At 43.1% G+C, this 19827-nt stretch overlaps 2 protein-coding genes across 3 annotated transcripts; both read left to right on the top strand.

The window, feature by feature from the left end:
- Window positions 1-3421: 3421 nt before the first annotated feature.
- Window positions 3422-6485, top strand: LOC307083400 (caM kinase-like vesicle-associated protein; the record flags this gene model as incomplete). The annotated part of the gene is made up of 10 exons (XM_079747270.1): window positions 3422-3528; window positions 3652-3783; window positions 4165-4239; window positions 4474-4612; window positions 4759-4879; window positions 5045-5120; window positions 5243-5379; window positions 5492-5570; window positions 6000-6087; window positions 6177-6485. Exons 1-10 carry the CDS (start codon window positions 3434-3436, stop codon window positions 6483-6485), a joined length of 1251 nt encoding a protein of 416 aa, XP_079603396.1. The 5' UTR covers window positions 3422-3433.
- Window positions 6486-7796: 1311 nt separating this feature from the next.
- On the top strand, window positions 7797-19412 carry rbm6 (RNA binding motif protein 6). 2 transcript variants are annotated; one of them, XM_079747263.1, is made up of 23 exons: window positions 7797-7879; window positions 8409-8484; window positions 8727-10269; window positions 10392-10481; window positions 10562-10631; window positions 11542-11615; window positions 13562-13633; window positions 13745-14039; window positions 14344-14501; window positions 15001-15101; window positions 15193-15262; window positions 15370-15442; window positions 15650-15714; window positions 16060-16213; window positions 16458-16555; window positions 16820-17188; window positions 17285-17434; window positions 17615-17680; window positions 17889-18113; window positions 18343-18417; window positions 18545-18648; window positions 18747-18798; window positions 18899-19412. In XM_079747263.1, the coding sequence occupies exons 2-23, from the start codon at window positions 8438-8440 to the stop codon at window positions 18989-18991; spliced, it is 4044 nt and encodes a 1347-aa protein (XP_079603389.1). In that variant the 5' UTR covers window positions 7797-7879; window positions 8409-8437; the 3' UTR covers window positions 18992-19412. The 2 variants fall into 2 exon arrangements, with proteins under 2 accessions (XP_079603389.1, XP_079603388.1); XM_079747262.1 differs by having other exon boundaries at window positions 15367-15442.
- The last annotated feature ends 415 nt before the right edge of the window (window positions 19413-19827 follow it).

Raw genomic sequence — 19827 nt, 5'->3', positions numbered from 1 at the left:
AGCTTTCACGTTTTGTACTTGACTGGTGACGCTGCGCCTCTTCGGGGACACTTGTGGAGTGTGGAGGGTCCATCCGAGCAAAGGTCGACATTAGGCGCTGTTGGCCAGGGGCCTATACTCGTGCTAAACACTTGGGTGTTCCTCAGGCTAAACACCACATTTAGACTGCTAAAATGCAAAAGATGCATACAGAAGTCTGACTTTAAGCTGAGGTTCTTCCTTCTTATTTTTTAACCCAATCAGCAACCATAGCTCTGTAGTTTGGATTTCAATTTAGAATAATTGAATTGGGCATATAAGCAATTTCTCATTCATATATTTCATAGTTTTTGTCTCCAATAGAGACAGGAACAAATGGGAAAATATTGCTGCAAGATGCGGTGTCTGTGACGTCACCCAGGTTTCTAAAGAGCATCTTGTTGATGCTTAATGCTCATGCCATTCTTTTAGTTGTTGGAGCCACAAGATAAGCCAACATTTTAATAACGGCTGGTTCAGGGTGTTGCGATGAATCTGGAGAATATAGCTTGGGGATCAAATAAGTGTTTATTTGCCTTGAGTTCCAGTGAGAAGAAGGTCACGGTCAATCAAACCGATGCTCCTGGGCACATCAAAGATGGAAGGGAGTTGATGTTGTTTCAATATCGCATTAATATGTTTAGCTATTTACTTTTTGGCTAACGCTTGTATTCAAAGTGACAGTAAAATCTAGATCAAAAATGTTATTCATGATTGGATTAATCAGCTTCTTGCTCGTCAATGATATAGATGGCATACATCTGTGTGCAGTGAGTATGATTAATATTTCCAAGACAGTATGACGGGTCAAAAAACTTTAAAAAAATTTCAAAAAATGTTAACAGTTGGTTAAAAGGGATATTGTTGTTCTCAGAAACCTTGGGGGAAAAAAAAAAAAACAAAGTGGATTGCACACATTTTTCTAATCAAGCTTTTTTTCATAGTACTCACAATGAAAATGTTATTTTAACAAATTAATCCATTTGGATAAAAGTTGGTTTTGCATCTGTCAGTTTAAGTCTGAGATTAAACACTGAGTCCAGCCTCAAAACAGCATCACAGGGCGGACAATAAGTCAGGAGTCACTACTTGCGTACTGAAGATACACTGTCTATAAATGAATTTATTAAATGTGGGCAGTGGGTAGGAAATGCATTAAATTGTTAATGGAGTTGTCTAAAAAGATGAAACACATAAATATCATAAATACATACAATAAATGACATAAATACCTTGTGTGTTTATGTATAATGCAAATTCCTCTTTTGAAGAGAAACCGTAGCATTGAATTCAGTATTGCACGTGGTAACCAAGCAACCGACAACTGGTCACGCAAGCCAGTGATGCTCAAGGTACGGAGAAGCATTGGTACGATCAAAGCATTACCAAAAGGTAAGCAGAGATGAAGGCACTGAGGGATTTTATATCAGGGAACGTGAAATTCACAATGGTCTTGCATTTATTTGAGTGAGTAGACAACCTATTATAAAAGATAATCCATTGTAAAACATGTTTAATGACATTAAATGTGATTGGCACCACAGAGTAAACAGTTAGGTCGTCATGTATGAACTGCACAGAATTTATTTGTTCGACCATCTGTGCCGGCACTGCCAGTTCCTTTGAAGAGACTTTCACCAAATCCTGTACTTTGGCTTATGGCCACAGCCTTTCACAGCAATAGACAGACTTTCACCAACAGACCTGTGTCCACAAATAGAATTCGGACAACACACAAATGACTGTACTATCGCCAGTTCATTGTGGATGAGCCATATATGGCATGGTATAAAAATGATGAATTCAAAACAGAGAAGGTGCATCTGCAATGTTGATAGGACTTAATAACCTCCATGATTCAACATCAAGTAAAGGAGATTACTATGGGAACCCAACAAACCTTTGAGCTCATGTCTTATTTGCTCTGGCGTATCCTCCCTTTCAGACAGATTTCCAGCAGACCTGGCCCGCGTTCACAACCATTTATCTATTATGGGGCGGGTATGGTACGAGGAGTGTAGGGGGAGCTCTATGTGAGCCCAGTTTAAGCATTTTCATAAACAGCCAAGATGGTTGCTGCTAATGTGTCACATGTTTCGTTTCTCTGATTGGTTGTATGGCTATCCAATCGCTTCCAGAGGGCATTTTGCTCTGCGCCTGTCGAGAACGCCCCTTGGAAATTGAAAATGAACTGAGAGGTTCCAGACTAAAACCCATTTGTGGGCTGGTCTGGAGATGTCAGGCTAGGACTCTCCATAAACACATTCAAAATAAATGTCAAATTTATCCAATTTGTCAAATTTATCATTACAAATCTGCCTTGGGATGGAGTACATCCCACACTGAATCAACCACATAATCATAATGCTTGTAGAATCATACTAAAGTGCCGTGTGCCTGTGTGGCTTATACAAGAAATGGAACACGATAAAGTGAATAAGACCTTGCAGCTAACTTTGCCCATTGAGAACATCCTTCAATGCCACAGCCAAACGGTGATAACATTATCTCTGGAAACATTTAGTGGAATCACTTTGAAAGGCATCAGAAGAAAGGTCCCTGATGCAGCAGAAGTGAAGTGCCTTCCATCCTTTCACAGCAAGGACTTAAATATTCTGCATAGAAAATCGCTTTAAACAATAAATGCACAAGTTTATCTATTGTCTTCGGATCCGATCCTTTAACTGACTTCCGGTGCTGTTCAGCCTGTTTTAATGGTAAACCTCACACTTTAATATTTATCCATAAGTGTAAAAACACCAATGAATGATTTACATAAATATGTAAATCTATCTTGGTACGTTTCTGTGTGTTAGAGGATAAGATATAAATAGATCAATCTATCACATTTTAATCACCATCTCGTCATAAAAACCAAGCGTATTACAATTGAACATCACATTGTTGTGGCTTATTTGATACTGTTTATATTTAATGGTTTCAGAATATATGAAAAGGGTTTGCAAGACTTTTTATTTTCTTTTGCAGTTATGACTGTATGGTAGCAGTTGTCTTTACAACTTAGGTCAATACAGCTAGCAATACAAGAGGTGGAGCATTAATAGTTTAGTGTAGTTTCGTGGTCCAATATCTGTTATTGCTGATAAACGGTTTGGCACTGCTCTAGGAATGAAACTATTCGTAACTACTGCTATCTAAATATGACCTTACATCTTTGTGACCTTACACCTTAAGTGATCATTTGAAGGACCTCTATTTTTCCACCAGGTGTGAATATGATTAGCCATTACAAGCCGTATCAAAATCTACCCTCTAGCCCTTGGGGTAAAATAGGAACCCTTAAAATAAATTTGAATCACAGCTTTAGACTTGACCTTGTATGTCAATCTCTGTTTGCTGTTGTCCTTTCTTGGTTTTTGTACTTGTGACTGTGCAGGCTAGGGCCGGAGCTGCCATGCCATTCGGTTGTCTGACACTTGGGGACAGGAAGGATTACAATAATCCCTCAGAGGTGACTGACAAATATGACCTGGGACAGATTGTTAAAACGTGAGTACTGTGAAACTGTTTCATGCAGGATCATTTATTATTTACATAACGTACATAACGTTACATAACGTAACGTCATTAGTTCATAATTGTACTTCTGTTGATGTTGATTGTTTTTCTCAGTGAGGAGTTCTGTGAGATATTCCGGGCAAAGGACAGGAATACCCTCAAAATGTACACCTGTAAAAAGTTCCTTAAAAAGGATGGAAGAAAAGTAAGGAAAGCTGCCAAAAATGAGATTACGATTTTGAAGATGTAAGTATTGAGTGCGTTATAAATGATGATCATCTAATTATGTTTTATTTTATATTCTACAATACATCGCTACATGCATTACTTTACTGCAATTTGATGAATTAATATTTCTTTTAATTTATGCTGATATGTAATCAGCTATTTTGTGTATAGTGGTAATATAGTGGTATATATATATATAGAAAGCAGTTGATAGAATAGCCTCCTCATGGAATCTGCTAGCAATTGCAGAATTTTGTGTAGTATTTACAAACGTTTTATGTATTTACAGTTTATTCACTACCTACGGCCCATGGTGATATTCTGAAAGGGGACTTCTACCTCTCCCTTTTCTTTATTTATCTTATTCCTTATTCCTCCACTTGTTTCCTTGTTTCCAAGGGTTAAACATCACAACATACTCCAGCTGGTCGATACTTTTGAAACTAAGAAAGAATACTTTCTCTTTGTGGAAATGTGAGTATTATTGGAGAAAAGGTTGTGATATACAAGCTTCCTCAATGGTTAATATAAGCCTTGGAAGCACAGTGGATCTGTATCTGGCTGTATGAATCAGCCTTTGTATTTCGGAGGTTTCTTAACACGAAACATTGTGTTCAGAAACTATTACTGTGGCCACTACCCCAGAAAAGGCTGCTGAGAAGCAGCCATTACTGGGGAAAGTGTTTAACCTGATGGAATATCTTTCAGCGCTACAGGCAGAGAGGTGTTTGACTGGATCCTGGACCAAGGCTATTACTCCGAGAGGGACACCAGTAATGTCGTGAGGCAGGTGTTGGAAGCGGTGGCCTACCTTCACTCTTTGAAAGTAGTCCACAGGAACCTCAAGGTATACAGATGCATTGCTGACACCTAGTGATAAAGAAAAGCATTTATTTCCCAGAAAGACCAATCATCCAGACTGTTGGCATAGGTCCACCTTTAACATGCTGAAATCACTTCAATTGATTGGATTAATTTATTTGTTCATTTTAGCTGGAGAATTTGGTGTACTTCAATCGTCTGAAGCACTCAAAAATTGTCATCAGTGACTTTCAATTAGCAAAGATGGAAAATGGACTCATTAAAGACCCATGTGGTACTCCAGAATATCTTGGTAAGATCTGAATAAACATAACTAATTTAGTAGTACACTAATGGAGTTTCAGTAATTATCAACAAGAAACCCTGTTACATCGAATCCTTTAAATGTTAATTTCTACTGTTAACATTTAGTCTAACCTCAACTTTACTCAACTATATGCCATTTGTTTTCACTCAGCTCCTGAAGTGGTTGGGCGGCAGAGGTATGGAAGGCCTGTTGACTGCTGGGCCATTGGCGTCATTATCTATATACTGTAAGGTTCCTCTGATTTAAGAACTTTAACACATTTGGAGGAATAATCCTCCATCTGTTTGCACAGTGTAACGTTTATTTGCATAGCGAATCCTTTCATCTTGACGGCTGTTTTGTGTGCAGTTTGTCAGGAAACCCTCCTTTCTATAACGACGCTGAAGAGGAGGAGTATGACAACCGCGACAAGAGCCTCTTCCTGAAGATCCTGTCAGGGGACTATGAATTTGATTCCCCCTACTGGGATGACATTTCAGACTCTGGTATCAGTTGAATATATTAACTGGGATATATTAATTACTCGATGTCTTTTGAAGTTGGCATCAATTTAACAAATGTCAGGGCTTCATGCTTAATTTTTGTTTTGTTCTTCAGCCAAAAATCTAGTGGCATCTTTGTTGGAAGTTGATCAAGACCAGCGATTAACCGCACAGGAGGCTATTGGTCATGAATGGTAAAAGATGTTTTGATTCAATTTTGCATTGAAACCAACACGATTAAGATACATACACTTTCTTTCAACATTTATGCAACTTTAATAATATGTCAATTTATAAACCTTTGACACTTTCAGTCTATTTCTGGTCAAAGACTGAGCCTGAAGGGAGGTCTACTAAGACAACAAAAACACAATATCTTTAAGTTCCAGACAATGAAATGCAGAAAGCAACATGTCCCAACTAGATGCTTCATCCGTTCATAAACAGCGTTGATCATTTCTTTTAAAAGCTAAGATGTTGTGACTTTCCTCAGCATCGCAATAATTGTTGATATAATTGTTCAGGATGAAATAACATTTTAGTAACAGTAAAGAGATATTTTTCATGGCATAGGCAATTCCTGAGATCATTCCCTCACCATATGTTTGCCCTTATTTGATCAGGATATCTGGGAACGCAGCCTCTGATAAGAATATCAAGGATGGAGTCTGTGCACAAATAGAAAAGAACTTTGCTAAAGCCAAGTGGAAGGTATTCCTCTTCTTCTTTCCAAAAACACAAACGTGTCCAGTGTGTCAGACAAGAAGTGGGCTAACCCGTGCATTCTGACCCCCTTACAGAAAGCTGTACGGGTGACCACCCTGATGAAGAGACTCCGAGCCCCAGAGCAGGGGGAATCCGGAGCCTCCAGCCCCACCCCAGGGGCTGTGGCGGGACCCCTCACCTCAAACAGCAGCCCTGCACCTGCCACCTCCGCCCCAGGGACCGCCTCCAGCAGCACGGAGCGGGCTTCCGCTAAGGAACAGGTTCCAGACACAGACACTGGCGTCATCCAGGCACCCGCCGTGGCGGGCACACGAGACGAGGAGGCCGACGGGAGACGTAACGGGCAGACATCAGCACAAACTCTGGGAGACAAGACCGCTTAACCCAGCAGCAAGAAGAGGATGTTTGTTTACCGAAAGACCCACAACATGATCATTTAATGTATAAGCGATTCGATTAATGCCTTCATTTATGTTTCTTTCAAGTGCAGCCGTATAGGGCCTATGTTCAAGCGAAACATTTTGGCCTTTTGCAATCTGTGTAGGCCCACAAAATGTTTTTTCTCAGTATTATTCCGACCCGCACATGGTGTCTCATGTTTGTTTCTCTTTGACAGGCAGTCTAAAAGATGGCTCTAATATACAGTAGCTGAACATGTTATTGTTTCGTTTTCTGTAGGTCTTTTGTTGAAACTCTTAGCTGCTGAAATATTTAAAAAAGGATCCTGTGATGTTTACTTGTGTCTTGTTTTGTTTTTTACTAAAGATTTTGATCATTTCATTGGGGGATCTAATACAGCTGATGTTGATGTTTTGTCCAGTAGCTATTCGTTTAGAGTCTGCATTCTTGTTTTATATTGTATTCTGTGAATCATTTTTTATTCTTGATTTGTGTATTTGGCAGATTTTAGCTGAGCTAAATATTTGTTAATGTGCATGTGACTCTCAATAAATTAAGCAATTTTATAAGTGCTGAAACGTTTTTTTCTCTGAAGTATTTTACAAGAAATCTGAATTTTATCTTGATGATTCACTGACTTATAGTCTAACAAGAACTGCACAGGCAACAATAGAACTAAGAATTGATAGGCTTTACTTTATAATGGACTATGCCTACTTCATTTGATGCTATTCTATTTTATATAGGCCTACTAACTGTATATATTTTATAGAATCAAAATACAATTAAATTCAATAGAAAAAATGACTACACAGCCAAGGCTTTTGGAATTGTTTTGTATCCTACATTAACTCAAAACAAAAAAACACAACAAAACAGTCTATCGGTAGAAAACTATCGGCATAGGATAACAAGGCAAAGCCCTATGTAATTCTAGACATGCGTCAACCCAACGTGCGTGAATCAAGCTTTAAACATGATCCATATCTATTTATATTATATAGGCCTGCGTTGTGGTAGCCTACTTTACTTGTTCTTCGCATTGAAGGCCCAACAACAAACATTATTATAATTGATTGCTTTGAGGGAATTCCCTGAGAAAACACAGACGTCCAAATATGAATAAAACACCATGTGCCTCATTTGGTTGGCTTCATGAAATAAATGTTTGTGTAAAGATTGTACTAAAAAAGGAACGTTTGTCAATGGAAATAACCCAACCTTGATAAAACTACAACTCCCATGGTTCCTACTAAACTACGCTAGGCTTCGCCGTCACTCCCGGAAAAAGTGGGCTAGGCTCCATTTTAAACTATTGCCTTTACTCCGAATTGGACCTCTGCATAGAATTAGCAGAATATCAGAATAAATAATACAGGTAGGTCATTTACTTTGAAATTGCCCTTTTGTCAGTATAGTGCCGTTCATATTATTATAATACGAGCTATTGCGTCTTCATTACAAGGTTAATAAATCGTCATTGCTAATGTTAGCCAACCTAATGTTGGAGCAAACGCTAGCCGATGACCTCATTCTCTAGATATGTTTCTTTATTTGGTAATGAGGTAGACTTCATTTAAGCAACTGGTTTCTACCCTCGCTTATGATATAGATTCGCTTATTCTCATAAATCGCGCGGCTCTTATTGCTAATAGACGTCACTTGATGAACCACAGCAGGCCTGAACCCATGCCTTCGCAGCTCGTCCATCTGTGGTAGACCTCTCATCTTGCATTAGCAGATCTATAACACGATGTGTTGAAATGCTCGTGTTGTTGACCGTCTGCTGATGTCAGCCGCAAGTTGCAGTATGCCCTGTGTACCCGTGGTCCTAGATCTAGCAGAAGCAAATGTTTGTTTTATATATTTTCCAATGTGTGAAATTGTGATGAACACTATCTTGCCAGGTGATAGACTGTTGGAGAAGTAAAGAATAATGTGGGATGGACCTGGGCAAGGACCACGAGGGGGGCCACCCTTTCGGTAAGGATTAATTTGTTGTGCGCTTATCTACTTGATATCATTTGCGCTGCTGCACACCCCCAGGTTATATATTTTTTAGAAGTACGTTCTGTATTTCTATCGAATGGACAGCAGGGGCGGAGACTTCAGTGATAATACTTTTGTTAATTATTGTTTCCCTTGTATGTCTTTGGTAATATTCCAAGTGTATTTAATCTTGTATGTTATTGCGTTTCCATTAACCATAGTAATGTGTATTCCAGTGGTGATCGTCGTGGAGACATGTTTGGGGGCAGAGATGGTCCCATGCCTGAGTTTAGAGGTAGGGATGGCATGAACATGGGTCCAATGGGTAATATGGGCCAAAGACCTCACAATATACCACCTATGGACATGCGGAGGATGGATGGGCCTAACACAAGGGGGCGAGGGAGTGAAATGGAAACACATGAAATGCGCGGTAGAGGTCCAAACCGCGATTCATTCAGACCTGGAGAAGAGCCCAACTTCAACATGAGGAGGCAGGGGGAGGAAACTATCCAAGACAAGCTTTTAAATCAATCGAACTTTGGGGGTAGGAACTCTCCAAACATGGAAGGGAGAGGTATGCCATCACGGGAGCAAAATAACAGGTTCATGGATATGAGGGACAGGGACATGAGAGACAGGGATATGTTCCCTGGAGACATGCCCAGGTTCAACAATCAAAACATGGATGGCAGGAGATCCTTTCCTATGGACCGGATGGAGAGGAACGATGGCTTTAGGGACATGCGTGACAGGCCTCCGGAGGGCATGGATGACGTGGACGGCTGCCGCCTGGACCTGCCACTTCGTGAGAGGAGGATGATGGAGTTCGACAGAAGAGGGGCGCCTCCCTTCCAGTCTAGAGGAGGATTTGATTCAGATATGGACTTCAGAAATCGTCCTGGACCAGAGAACGACTTTAGGGGTAGGGATCGATCTCCGTTGCGTTTTGGGAACAATAATGATCGGGAGAGATCAAGGTCTGACATGCCCCCGGATGTTGGAAACCCTCAACGACGGGGTTTAAGGGGACCAGAAGATTCACGTGGAGAGGGGGAATTTTTGGATGGTTCACTCATGGACTATAGAAGTGGTGAAGAAATGACTCTCGCTGAAGAATGGAAGAACCGTAACAAGCAGAAAAGTACATCATTTTCAAACGCAAGTAAAGGATTAGAGGGCTTGACAGACAAACCAGGACCTTTAGCTTTTGGTAGAGAGGGAATCTTGCCAGTTCCCTCAGCATTTAAAGGCCGTGATAGGCCATTATTGGAATTCCCTGGAAAAGACATTGGCTTCTCCCATGGCGGCCCCTTTGGGGCCATGAATCTCCCAGCAGTGGGCATTAAACCACCAATCAACCTTCCTTTCCCAGGAATGGGTCCACCTCAGGGGCCTCTTGCTGTAGAGAACAAGGGCAAGCCATGGCTCGATATAAAAGATCCCAAGCTGCCTCCAAGTACATCAATTCTTCTTCAAAGACCCACTTACAATCAAGAGAAAAATCTGCCACCCCCGGGTTTTAAGGGGCAGAGTGATTGTTATCCAGGACCAAATAATACCCCACATAACCAGGGACCTGTGGTCAGCAAGATTGCGACAGAATTTCAAAGTAGCAATGCAGCACAGGGCCGAGACCAGGACTACAGGGACATTGATTATAGAACAGGATCCACAAGACCCTTTGATTTTAAACATGAGGACTTTCAGAGACCTGACAAACTTCTGAAAGAGACTAAACCCAACCCTCCTTCAAAGTTTAGTGACTCTGGCTCTCAGGTTAGTAGATTTAGTATTTTTTTTTTCTGTTATTGCTTTTGTATTATCAAAGTAGGCTCTTGTTTGCAAATGAAGACACTTCTGCCTGTCTAATCTATTTTCACCAAAATGTGTGCGGAAAGGATCAAGATTACAGGAGTGCATCAATGGAGGACAAAGTTTCAAATACGATATCCATAGTTGGCATCCCAAAGACTGCCACAATGGAGCAGGTAAGATTTGATTTTGTACTGCACTCTCATCAATGTTCAGACGTTTATTTTTTGTGGTAGTAACTCTAATACTGTTGCAGATTCTTGGTGCCTTTGTTGTTCGTGATGGAGTGTCCATGCAGGGGATGAAAATAAAAAGTGTTGTTCCAGGTGAGAAATACGTTGCTGTATGGAAATGTTTTTCTTTGGGCAAACGAGCGCCCCAATGTACCACGATATATCTCGCCGATACGATACTCGAACTTTCGCATTCCTCTTTTCTAAAGCTTCTTCGCTGCTTTTTTCCGGTCTTGGTGTTAAGTTTCGCTCAATTGTATGAGAGTGGGTATTGTGTTGTAACAGTCACTTCTTTCATTTCTGAGAATGTAGGGTCATTGTCAGCTGTCTCAGAGGTTTCCTCAACACTGCAACAATGTTAAACATACTTGATGTCAGTCACCAAAAGTTTGATCACGAGTGGTTCACTACATTGTGTTTTGCATGAATCACATGGTTGGCGAACAAGAGAGTGGTCACTGTCAGTGAAAGTGAAATAGATTACTTTGATAGTGCTTCTCATTGTCTCCATGGGTTCCCCTTGGATAAAGTTTATTGTATCATAAAAATAAGAGGTTGCCACTTACATTTCCTAAGCCTTCTGTCAGGATAAAATTTCTTAAGAGATCGGAAACGTGAACAATATCTTCATTAGGAAAACATAATATAAAGTTAAGGTCTGGCAACACTTTCAAACTCTTGTGCCAAAATCTGTCTGGCTACCATACGTTGGCCGTAGCTGGGTTTGGGATATCTGTGTGCAAAGGCTTGGCTATCATGCATCTTGTCATCGTAAAGTCAGAAGTGCAGTGAACACTCGAATGATGGAAGAGAGAAAAAACATAATGAAAATTACACTGAATTTCTGTGTCATGAAGGTAAACATTCTGTCCATAGAAAAATATGCTCACTGTTCCTCGATTCATTCACAACGTGCTGTTTTATTTTATGTTATACACCGCGTGACTGTCCTTACTGGCTTTGACTAACAAAAACCCATCTGTATTTCAAATGCTGTCCCCAGGTTACAGCTACGATACGGCCTATGTGGAGTTTTTAAACCTCGAGGATGCAGTCCACTTCATGGAGTCGAACAAGGTGGCCCATCCTCGTCACTACGAAGGCCCTCTCTCCCAACAGGATTTTGGGGGGTTGAGAAGGCTTTTAGTAGAACGTGGGGGAAGGGGTGATGGGGTCCTGTAAAAGTGGTGTCTTTTATTTATTGTTGTCATTCGACGGCATTATTTTGAGATTTACATTTTGAGCAGCCCCAGGTTACAGAGAGGCAACTAACAATGACATGTTATAGCTAATGTTAATGGGATTCTTGGGAGTTTTCTGTTTTACATTGTATGAGACCGAGATCATATACTCTACTAACGCTAATGCGATTTAAGCATTTCTTTACATAATCTTTAAGCCAATTTCGAAGTGTGATCAACCAATAATGCGACTAATTATTTTTAAAAAACGGTTTGGATTCAGAAAAAGGTTGAAATCAGTCAACCTTCCTGTATTGTTCTCCACAGTTTTCAATGATTCCTACATGTTTGGGATGATATTGTGCCAGGAAATCATTGCCCTTGTTATCTGAAGATCACATTTTCTCTTCGGGCCCTAAGTCAGAAAAACCTCTGGTCCAGACAGTATTTGTAGAAAGACCTTTTCTTTACCATATTTTATGATTTAATTGCGTTTGTAAGCACCAACCTGTTCAAGGGAAAGTGGTGGATACAAATGTGATGAACTTGTGTCTGAATGCAACAACTTTTTCACATGATCCCACATACTTCCTATCATGCATCAGAAGTTCCTGATGCCCCAGACTGGATTTCCACTTTCAGCATGTGATCTATGTTGACAAAATCGTAGCCTTTCTGGGCTTCTTTCTTATGGTCAGAGACCCCATTTCTGAACTTGCTGGTCGTGAACCACTTGGTCTGGCTCTCTCTTAATCCTCATGATCTGGATTCTAGACCTTTTGCAGTCTTTCAACTGCTTTGCCTTGTCTTAAGTGAATGTCCTGTCCCTGCATTTTCAAGCCAATCTTGGGACACCATCCCATATCGGTTTCATGTCGGTCGTATGCAACTGAATGTAGAGGGGATGTACATCTGTTCAATTCAGTTCTGTGTAGTTATTGATTGATTATGGGAACACGTATTAACTTCTGCTTGGATATTTTTGTGACTTGAACGATTCAAAGGCCACAACTTGGCAGCTTGTGTAGTTTTCCTACTTTTATCTTAATGTGAATGCGCAATACAAATGAACATTAATTCGAGGGGGGCCTGAAAAAGGGCGTCCCTTCACAATGGCGCCATCTTGACTGCGAAGTCCGTTGAGCCATATTGATCCTTGTTTTTTTTTGCATTTATGCCACGGGTATGATTTGGACATAGGGCTATATAATGTGGTTCTTGCTTTTAAATTGCATTTTATATGCATGGCTGGGTCTATGTATATTAATTGCTAAGCCGTTAACTCTCTAAAATGGGCTAAATATTTACGTTTGAGTTCAGATTTTATTGAAGAAATTGAGTATTGACTATATTAGCACCTGGATCATAGTGTCTATCGTCACATGTTCTTTAAATAGCAAATATCTTATCTAACTTATAGTAACGTCACTTTACATTGTCAAATTCTTTTATTTAATATGGTCTGGTATGGACCATTTTGGTTTTAATTCACTGCAAATTCACATCTTCCTTGTGGTATAAGCGGTTCACAAGGGATAACCTTTGGTGTACAAGAAGGTCAATCCTATTTGGGACTCATTGATTCCTTTTATTGTGTTTCCGTGCTACGACTGACTCTTGATTTATATACATTATGAAGAGGAAAGGATATTTTGTAATTCTGAACCTTGTCGAAGCTAGCCTTGTTAAATAACTGCATATGGTTGCCTCCTTTTTAATTTATTTTTTTCATGACGGGATTGGCTGGCTTAGTCTGCCATAGTGCATGATGGGTACTCTGGGTTTATGTAGGTGATGCACTTGAAGTTGCCCAGTGAGTGAGCTCATTTCTTCTCATTTCAGGGTTCCCTCAAAGTCGGCCATAAAACAGCTTCCATGAAATACGTCCAACCAGAAAAGAATCCCTTCGCTTTCGTAAGTCCACGTCCCAGCCCTCCCCTTCCTGTGAACCACCAGTTGGCCCAGTCTAAAGACTCAATCCTTGAATCCTGCTCGACCCATATCCTCATCTCCCACCCGCGGCAGGAACCGACTCCCAGCGCACCCCAGGGCCAGAAGCCGCTGCTGCCCATTCCAGACGTGCCAGTCAAAGACGCGCCAAAGCCCGGCCTGAACGGCTCCAAGGGGGACGGCCTCATGGAGCCCCCCCAGCCCGTGGGCCAGTGGCAGCGGAGCTCGGACATGACCCCGGAGGCCTGGCAGCAGCAGGTGGACCAGCAGCAGCAGCAGGACAGCCAGCAGCAGGCCGAGCCCTGGGCCAACCGCAACCTGCCCCGCCAGGGCCCGCACAACTCTGACCCCGTCTTCAAAGAGAGCAAGAGTAGGTCCATGTTGCAGCTCTCGCTTTAAGAATTGACTGTTATTTGCGCGGTGTGTACATAAGCAGCATTACCCAAAATGATATTGGACTTTGGTAAGTACAGGGCGAGGCTTTCATCGTTGTGCACATTGCCTAACGAATGTCCTCATTTGCTTTTGACATTCACTCTTTCTGATTGTTCACAATGACTTTGTATTCGCTCCTGTAAAATTGTGGTATCCAGAGCAATAATGGCTGTGGATATACTCTTATTGATTTCTTCCTCAAGTGAACACGTCCACGTCTCCCTTGTGTTTCTCTCAAGCCATGATCATCAAGAACGTGAAGCCCACCACCACGGTGGAGACCATCCTGAAGTGCCTGGATCCCTTTGCCTATCTGGATGAGAAGAACGTCCGTCTGGTCAAGGGCAAAACACCAGGCGCCAAATGTTTCTGCTTTGTGGACATGGACTCCCACGAGGTACGGGTTAACCTCTAAAGTCATCCCTTCAAGCTCACTCGAAGTCACGATTTTTCTCTTGCATATTTGGCTGGACCCGTGCCCATAACAATGTGTGAGTGAACAATGAGTGCTTTGCATCACGGCGACCAATTACCATGGACTTCATATTTCCCATAAAGCCTTTTACAATTTTAATTAAAAACGTGATAAGCTATATGCTGCTTTTACTGCGTTTGTTTATTCACCAGTGAAATGGTTACCACAATTTTGAGTTGACTTTGTGAAGTAAGTTTGTTAATGTTAATTGGCCAAAATATATTTCATGTAATTCATGGTGGATACGTAAAGCCGAAATATGTAAAATAGGGGAATTATTGCATGGAACACCTCCTGATTGAATAACAAACCCTAGTGCTAACTGAGCATGGTTCGCTTGTTTGGGAAGCGGTTCTGCACAAAAAGACGGCTTCTAATCCAAAGCCTCCTTGTGTCCTAACACAAATCTAACCTTATGTAGCAAGTGACCCGTCTGGTTGAACTCCTGACGAAGCCCCGGCCCCTCTCCATCGATGGCGTCAGAGTTTACGCCGAGGTCGCCAAACCCCTCAAGAACCAGAAGTAAGGGACCGTGCCAAAGAGGCGTCGAAACAGGTTGTTCATGTATTTGGACCAATCATCAAAATATGTTGTTTCCTGCTCTCGTCTCCAGTTTCAGACGAGACGATAAGCCGGAGACATCGCTCTTGGGCTACCCCCCACCTGACGCCAACATGACAGCGGTAGGATCAACTCTGTTCTGTTTTTTAAAACGGCCGAAATGAGAGGGCGGTGTTGATAGGGTTCACTTCTCTGTGTATTAATATTGTTTTGTCTCTAATTTCAGCAGCAACAACAGTTCTTACAGACTCTGCAGTTCCCACAGTCGCTGCCCCCGCTACCAGTCAGTGGTGGGTTACAAGGTTAGCCATCCTCTTGGAGACTCACGCACTAGCCTCCCACTATACTGCACGCTGAGCCCATTCTGCTCCCAAACATGACTAAAATAGAACTGTGCTCGCCCAAAAATACAAAAATACAACATGAGTTTCTATCTAATTGGGTTCAAAATAGGATGTTTGTTTTGTTTATACGGAAAAACTGAATTCAAACTTGGGTCCTGTTTGTAGTTCCTGGAAATATGTTGGCTGGCGGTCTACATCCCCTGTTGCCAATGGACTCCAGTTATAACCAGGTAGGTTACGTCAACATGGAGATAACTACTGTGTACTATGTTAACACCTGTGTTCGCTCTCCTACTAGGGGCTCAATCCTTTCGGTATCAAGATTGGATTTCGATTAAAAAAGTAGACTAATTTAAGGATCTACTCCAGTCCGATGTGCGCTAAGAAATGCAGTGTTGCTTGGAGGCAGAGTAAAGTGTGTAGTAAGATTATGTCATTTTTATATTTAAAACAACGATCATTGCAATAATGTAGAACCCACAAAGGCATAAGACATCGCTTTTGGGGTTTGTGAATTGAGAATCATAGAAGAATCTGAAACGGACTCAATTTCCCCTGCCACCTCTATTCAATAGGCAGTGGGCTATGGTGCAACGCCGGCGCTGGATGCCTCGTACCAGGCTGCAGGGCTCCAGGCTGCTGGCCTCCAGGTCGGGGGGCTCCAGGCAGGGGGGCTCCAGGCTGCGGCAGTGCCATCTACCCTGGATGGCTCAGAGAACTATGTTTATGGTAAACAGATTTGATCAGTAATTATTGAATCCTGAGAGTCTTATCATCGTTCAGAGAGCCCTGAGTTGACCTGAAGTCAAACAGTCTTAAGATGTTGTGTATATATGTATATCAAAATATTGCATTTTATTTATTTTGCAACATCGTTTTGAGAAGGGATTTTAAAAGAAGGCGCTGGGTTTGCTTACCGATGTTCCTTAGGTAGCGATGACCAATATGTGTCTCTTTCTATTTGTTTTCTCAGGTTCTGAAGCTCCGGACGTGTCTAATTACCTATATGATGCGACTTCAGGATTCTACTATGATCCTGAAACCACACTCTACTACGACCCTGGCTCCAGGGTAAGCAGGAGTTCAACACATGGGATCACGTATTGGCCTCCTAGCAGCTTAATGTCTCGTCCGACAACATGCAGCATGAAGGCATTGCCCAATAAGTAATTTGCATTTATTGTAGGTGACTTGCTAATTTGAAATGATATTTTATACATACAGTAAACAATGTGATTTGGATTGCTTGTACACCACCATCATTTGAATGCACTAATCAAAAGATAAAAATATGGAAACCTTAAAGTTTTTGTTGTCCGTTGGATCCGCTTCTAGTACTTCTACAACGCCCAGACGCAGGAGTACCTGTACTGGGACACCAACACCAAAACCTACATCCCAGTGCCGGGCGGTACGCCGGCCCCCGCCACAGAGACTGTCGCCATGACGGCCGAGGTCCAGGCCATCCTGTCCAACCCGGCCGCCGACGCCCCCCTGGAGATGAAGAAGCCGTCGGAGCAGGCCCTCGCCCCGCCCGAGGTGTCCGACCCGGACCCTTCCCCGGCCTCGGCGGTGGCGGCGGCGGTGGCGGCCCCGGGCCCCAGCGCCACCGGCACTAGCCCCACGCTCACCGCCGAGGAGGAGTCCGTCAGGAGGGAGAAGGAGGGCAAGGAGGAGAAGCCCAGGAGCCTGGCCGCCGTCAAGGTAACGCACTGTGGATTGAGCGGACTGTGTGTTGGCCGGGCCTACGACTCGTACGCAGACGTCGCTGACGGCTGCGAGTGTGTTCCTATCGCTCAGATCATGAAGGACATGGAGCGCTGGGCGAAGATCCAGAACCGTCAGAAGGACAGCGTCCGCGCGGCGTCCCCCGTGCTGAGGATGGGGGTCCACGACGACCGCAGGTCGTCCAAGGCGGCCGACGCTGGCTTCGCCGTCTTCGAGAGGAAGGTTAGAGAGAGACACGCACAGCTTACACTGTATAATCTTCACATCACGCTAACAATGAAGCTGTGAATCTGCTTTCTGGAAGTGCCGTACTGCCATGAAGAGAGGGTGGGGTTTGCCTGTCAATCTTGTATTTGTTTGAACACCCCCTTTGTTTCCTCATCTCAATCCTCCTCCACTCAGGGCTCTGCTGGGGACGATCTGTTCAAGAAGCCTCTCGCTCCCGCAAAGAAGGATGAGAAGCTGAAGGTGAGTCATGTTCCACGTATCCCGTTCCCTGATGCTTGCAATTACGCTCTTTCTGTTGACGGCTTCGTAATAAAAAGTGTAAGCTAAGCGTCTCTAACCAGAGACCTCTGACTGAGCTCTTTTGAACTGTGAACCTTGTGACCAGAGTTTTGGACTTGTTCTTCGTTGCCGTTTAACGACCGTCCGTGGTTGTGTTTGGTCTGCCCAGCGGCCCATGGGATCCCTGGGCCTGCTCGCGTCCGACTACGGCGCCGGCAGCGACGAGGAGGTGGAGGAGGAGAAGACGGAGGCTCCAAGGAACCTCAAGAGCCAGGCTGAGGACAAGGAGGACAAGCTGACGGACTGGAAGAAGTTGGCCTGCCTGCTGTGCAGGAGACAGTTCCCCAACAAGGACGCTCTGATCCGCCACCAGCAGCTCTCTGACCTCCACAAGGTGTGGTATCACTTTAATATTGGATTGCGATAAGGTATCGGATGATGCCCAGACACCCTCCTCTAGCCTGGAATCGAACCGATAACTAATATGTACCTGTATAGGTGCATTCCTAGTCTGGATGTTCATATTCATAAAGTGTTATAGAGTTACTGCGTAGTCAGCAGTGACTCTTCAATGCATAAATGAATGTGTGACATTGATTCTCTACCCCCCCCCCCCCCCACAGCAAAATATGGAGATCCATCTCAAGATCAAGAGGTCCAAGAGGGAGCTGGAGGCACTGGAGAACCAGGAGAAGGAAGTGAGTGTTAGGGGGTTTGAAAAGGGATATTCATGAAGCGGGAGGATGTGAGACGAGGGCTGATTTCTGTGCACACGCCTCCTGTCGAGCGGTGGTGTTAACGCGGCTCTGACCCCGTCCTCCACAGCTGAGCGCTAAAGAGACAGTCACGGTCACGGTTCCGCTGCGGTCGCCGGAGCCCAAGAAGAAGAAACACACGCACCACCACAACGCCTGGGCCGGAGGCTCCAGGTTGGTGGAAGCTAACGGAACGTTTGTTAGGTTATTGCGGGACTCTGGATGAAAGCCACGATCTGTGATTTTACCCCTCCTGTTCCTCTCCCTTCTAGGGAAACGCACAAAGGCAGCGACCGACCCGGTTTAGGATGTGAACCCGTAGAGGTACGTGAGGATGCACCGACGCGCACGGCTCAAACCCTGTGTTGAACCCATTGTCTGCCCAATAAAAACTAAAGGTTTACAAATTGTGTCTCGTTTCCAGAGGAAAAAGAAGGAGCCGGTGGTCTGGGACCACGCGACCTACAAGCAAGCGGTGCGAAAGGCCATGTTTGCCCGCTTCAAGGAGCTTGATTGACCCGGCTTTGCGCCATCAATTATCGTCTGTTTGATTAATGTAAAGCGTTTGGTCTAAATGACTTGCCAGCTTTGTCGCGGTGGGGGTAGGAATACTGCCTCCCCCTCTGTGTTTACTGCCTCTTTGCCTCGGCCCTTTTATAGAGACGTGACTGTATGAAATGATATCAAGGGGAAACACTGTACATAAGCCCTGTTTCACACTAACTGTATTGATCGGAGGAGGCTGGAGATTGATATCCATTGATCCGGTATGTTTTTATGAAAGACGTCAATACTTACAAGTTGTTTTTCCCACCCCTATTATGGATAACTGATATTTGGTGTCCTAATAAGTTTCATTGTGACTCCTTTACTACACATTAATTTCATTTTGTTTTATGTATACACAATTTTTTTAGTAAAAACCTAAGTTAATTAGATCAACTCTTCTGTCGTCTTCTTCTGATTGATCTACGGTTTTAAGGTTTACTCTGTGATACAGCGTTTCTCCTCTTGATGGCAGCAACACATTTGACATTTTTTCCAAAGTCTGAACTGAACCGGCTGTTGAAAAGAGCTGAAAGAGTGAACAGGGTTCTCTTCATATAGGCCGCAAGAGTTAGCTATCTTAATGAGAGATGAAGAAGACATTTTAAATTAGCATTTTATTCTTTCGCTCGCCACAGGCATTGGGCATACCAAAATACGTTGGCACAAACGAACCTGAGCAGGCAGATATCACCTGCGTGGCCAATTAATCGCTCCGTGTTACCCCCCTTTCCTCACGATATGGAGGTAGGCTACAGGGGGTCCTGGGTTCAGTGGGCCTATTTTATCACATGGCTCCCGAGACAA

The sequence above is a fragment of the Pollachius pollachius genome (genome assembly GCF_949987615.1).
Source record: "Pollachius pollachius genome assembly, chromosome: 12".
NCBI classification, from domain to species: Eukaryota; Metazoa; Chordata; class Actinopteri; order Gadiformes; family Gadidae; genus Pollachius; species Pollachius pollachius.
The sequence above is the reverse complement of the archived record's forward strand: the minus strand, read 5'-3'. Positions and strand labels throughout refer to the sequence as shown.

Coding starts and splice junctions, on each gene's coding strand:
- rbm6 (XM_079747262.1), top strand. CDS start 8,438: ATGTGGGATGGACCTGGGCAAGGACCACGAGGGGGGCCACCCTTTCG. Junction 10,482..10,561: donor AGACTGCCACAATGGAGCAG/GTAAGATTTGAT, acceptor ATACTGTTGCAG/ATTCTTGGTGCCTTTGTTGT. Junction 15,102..15,192: donor AAACCCCTCAAGAACCAGAA/GTAAGGGACCGT, acceptor TCTCGTCTCCAG/TTTCAGACGAGACGATAAGC.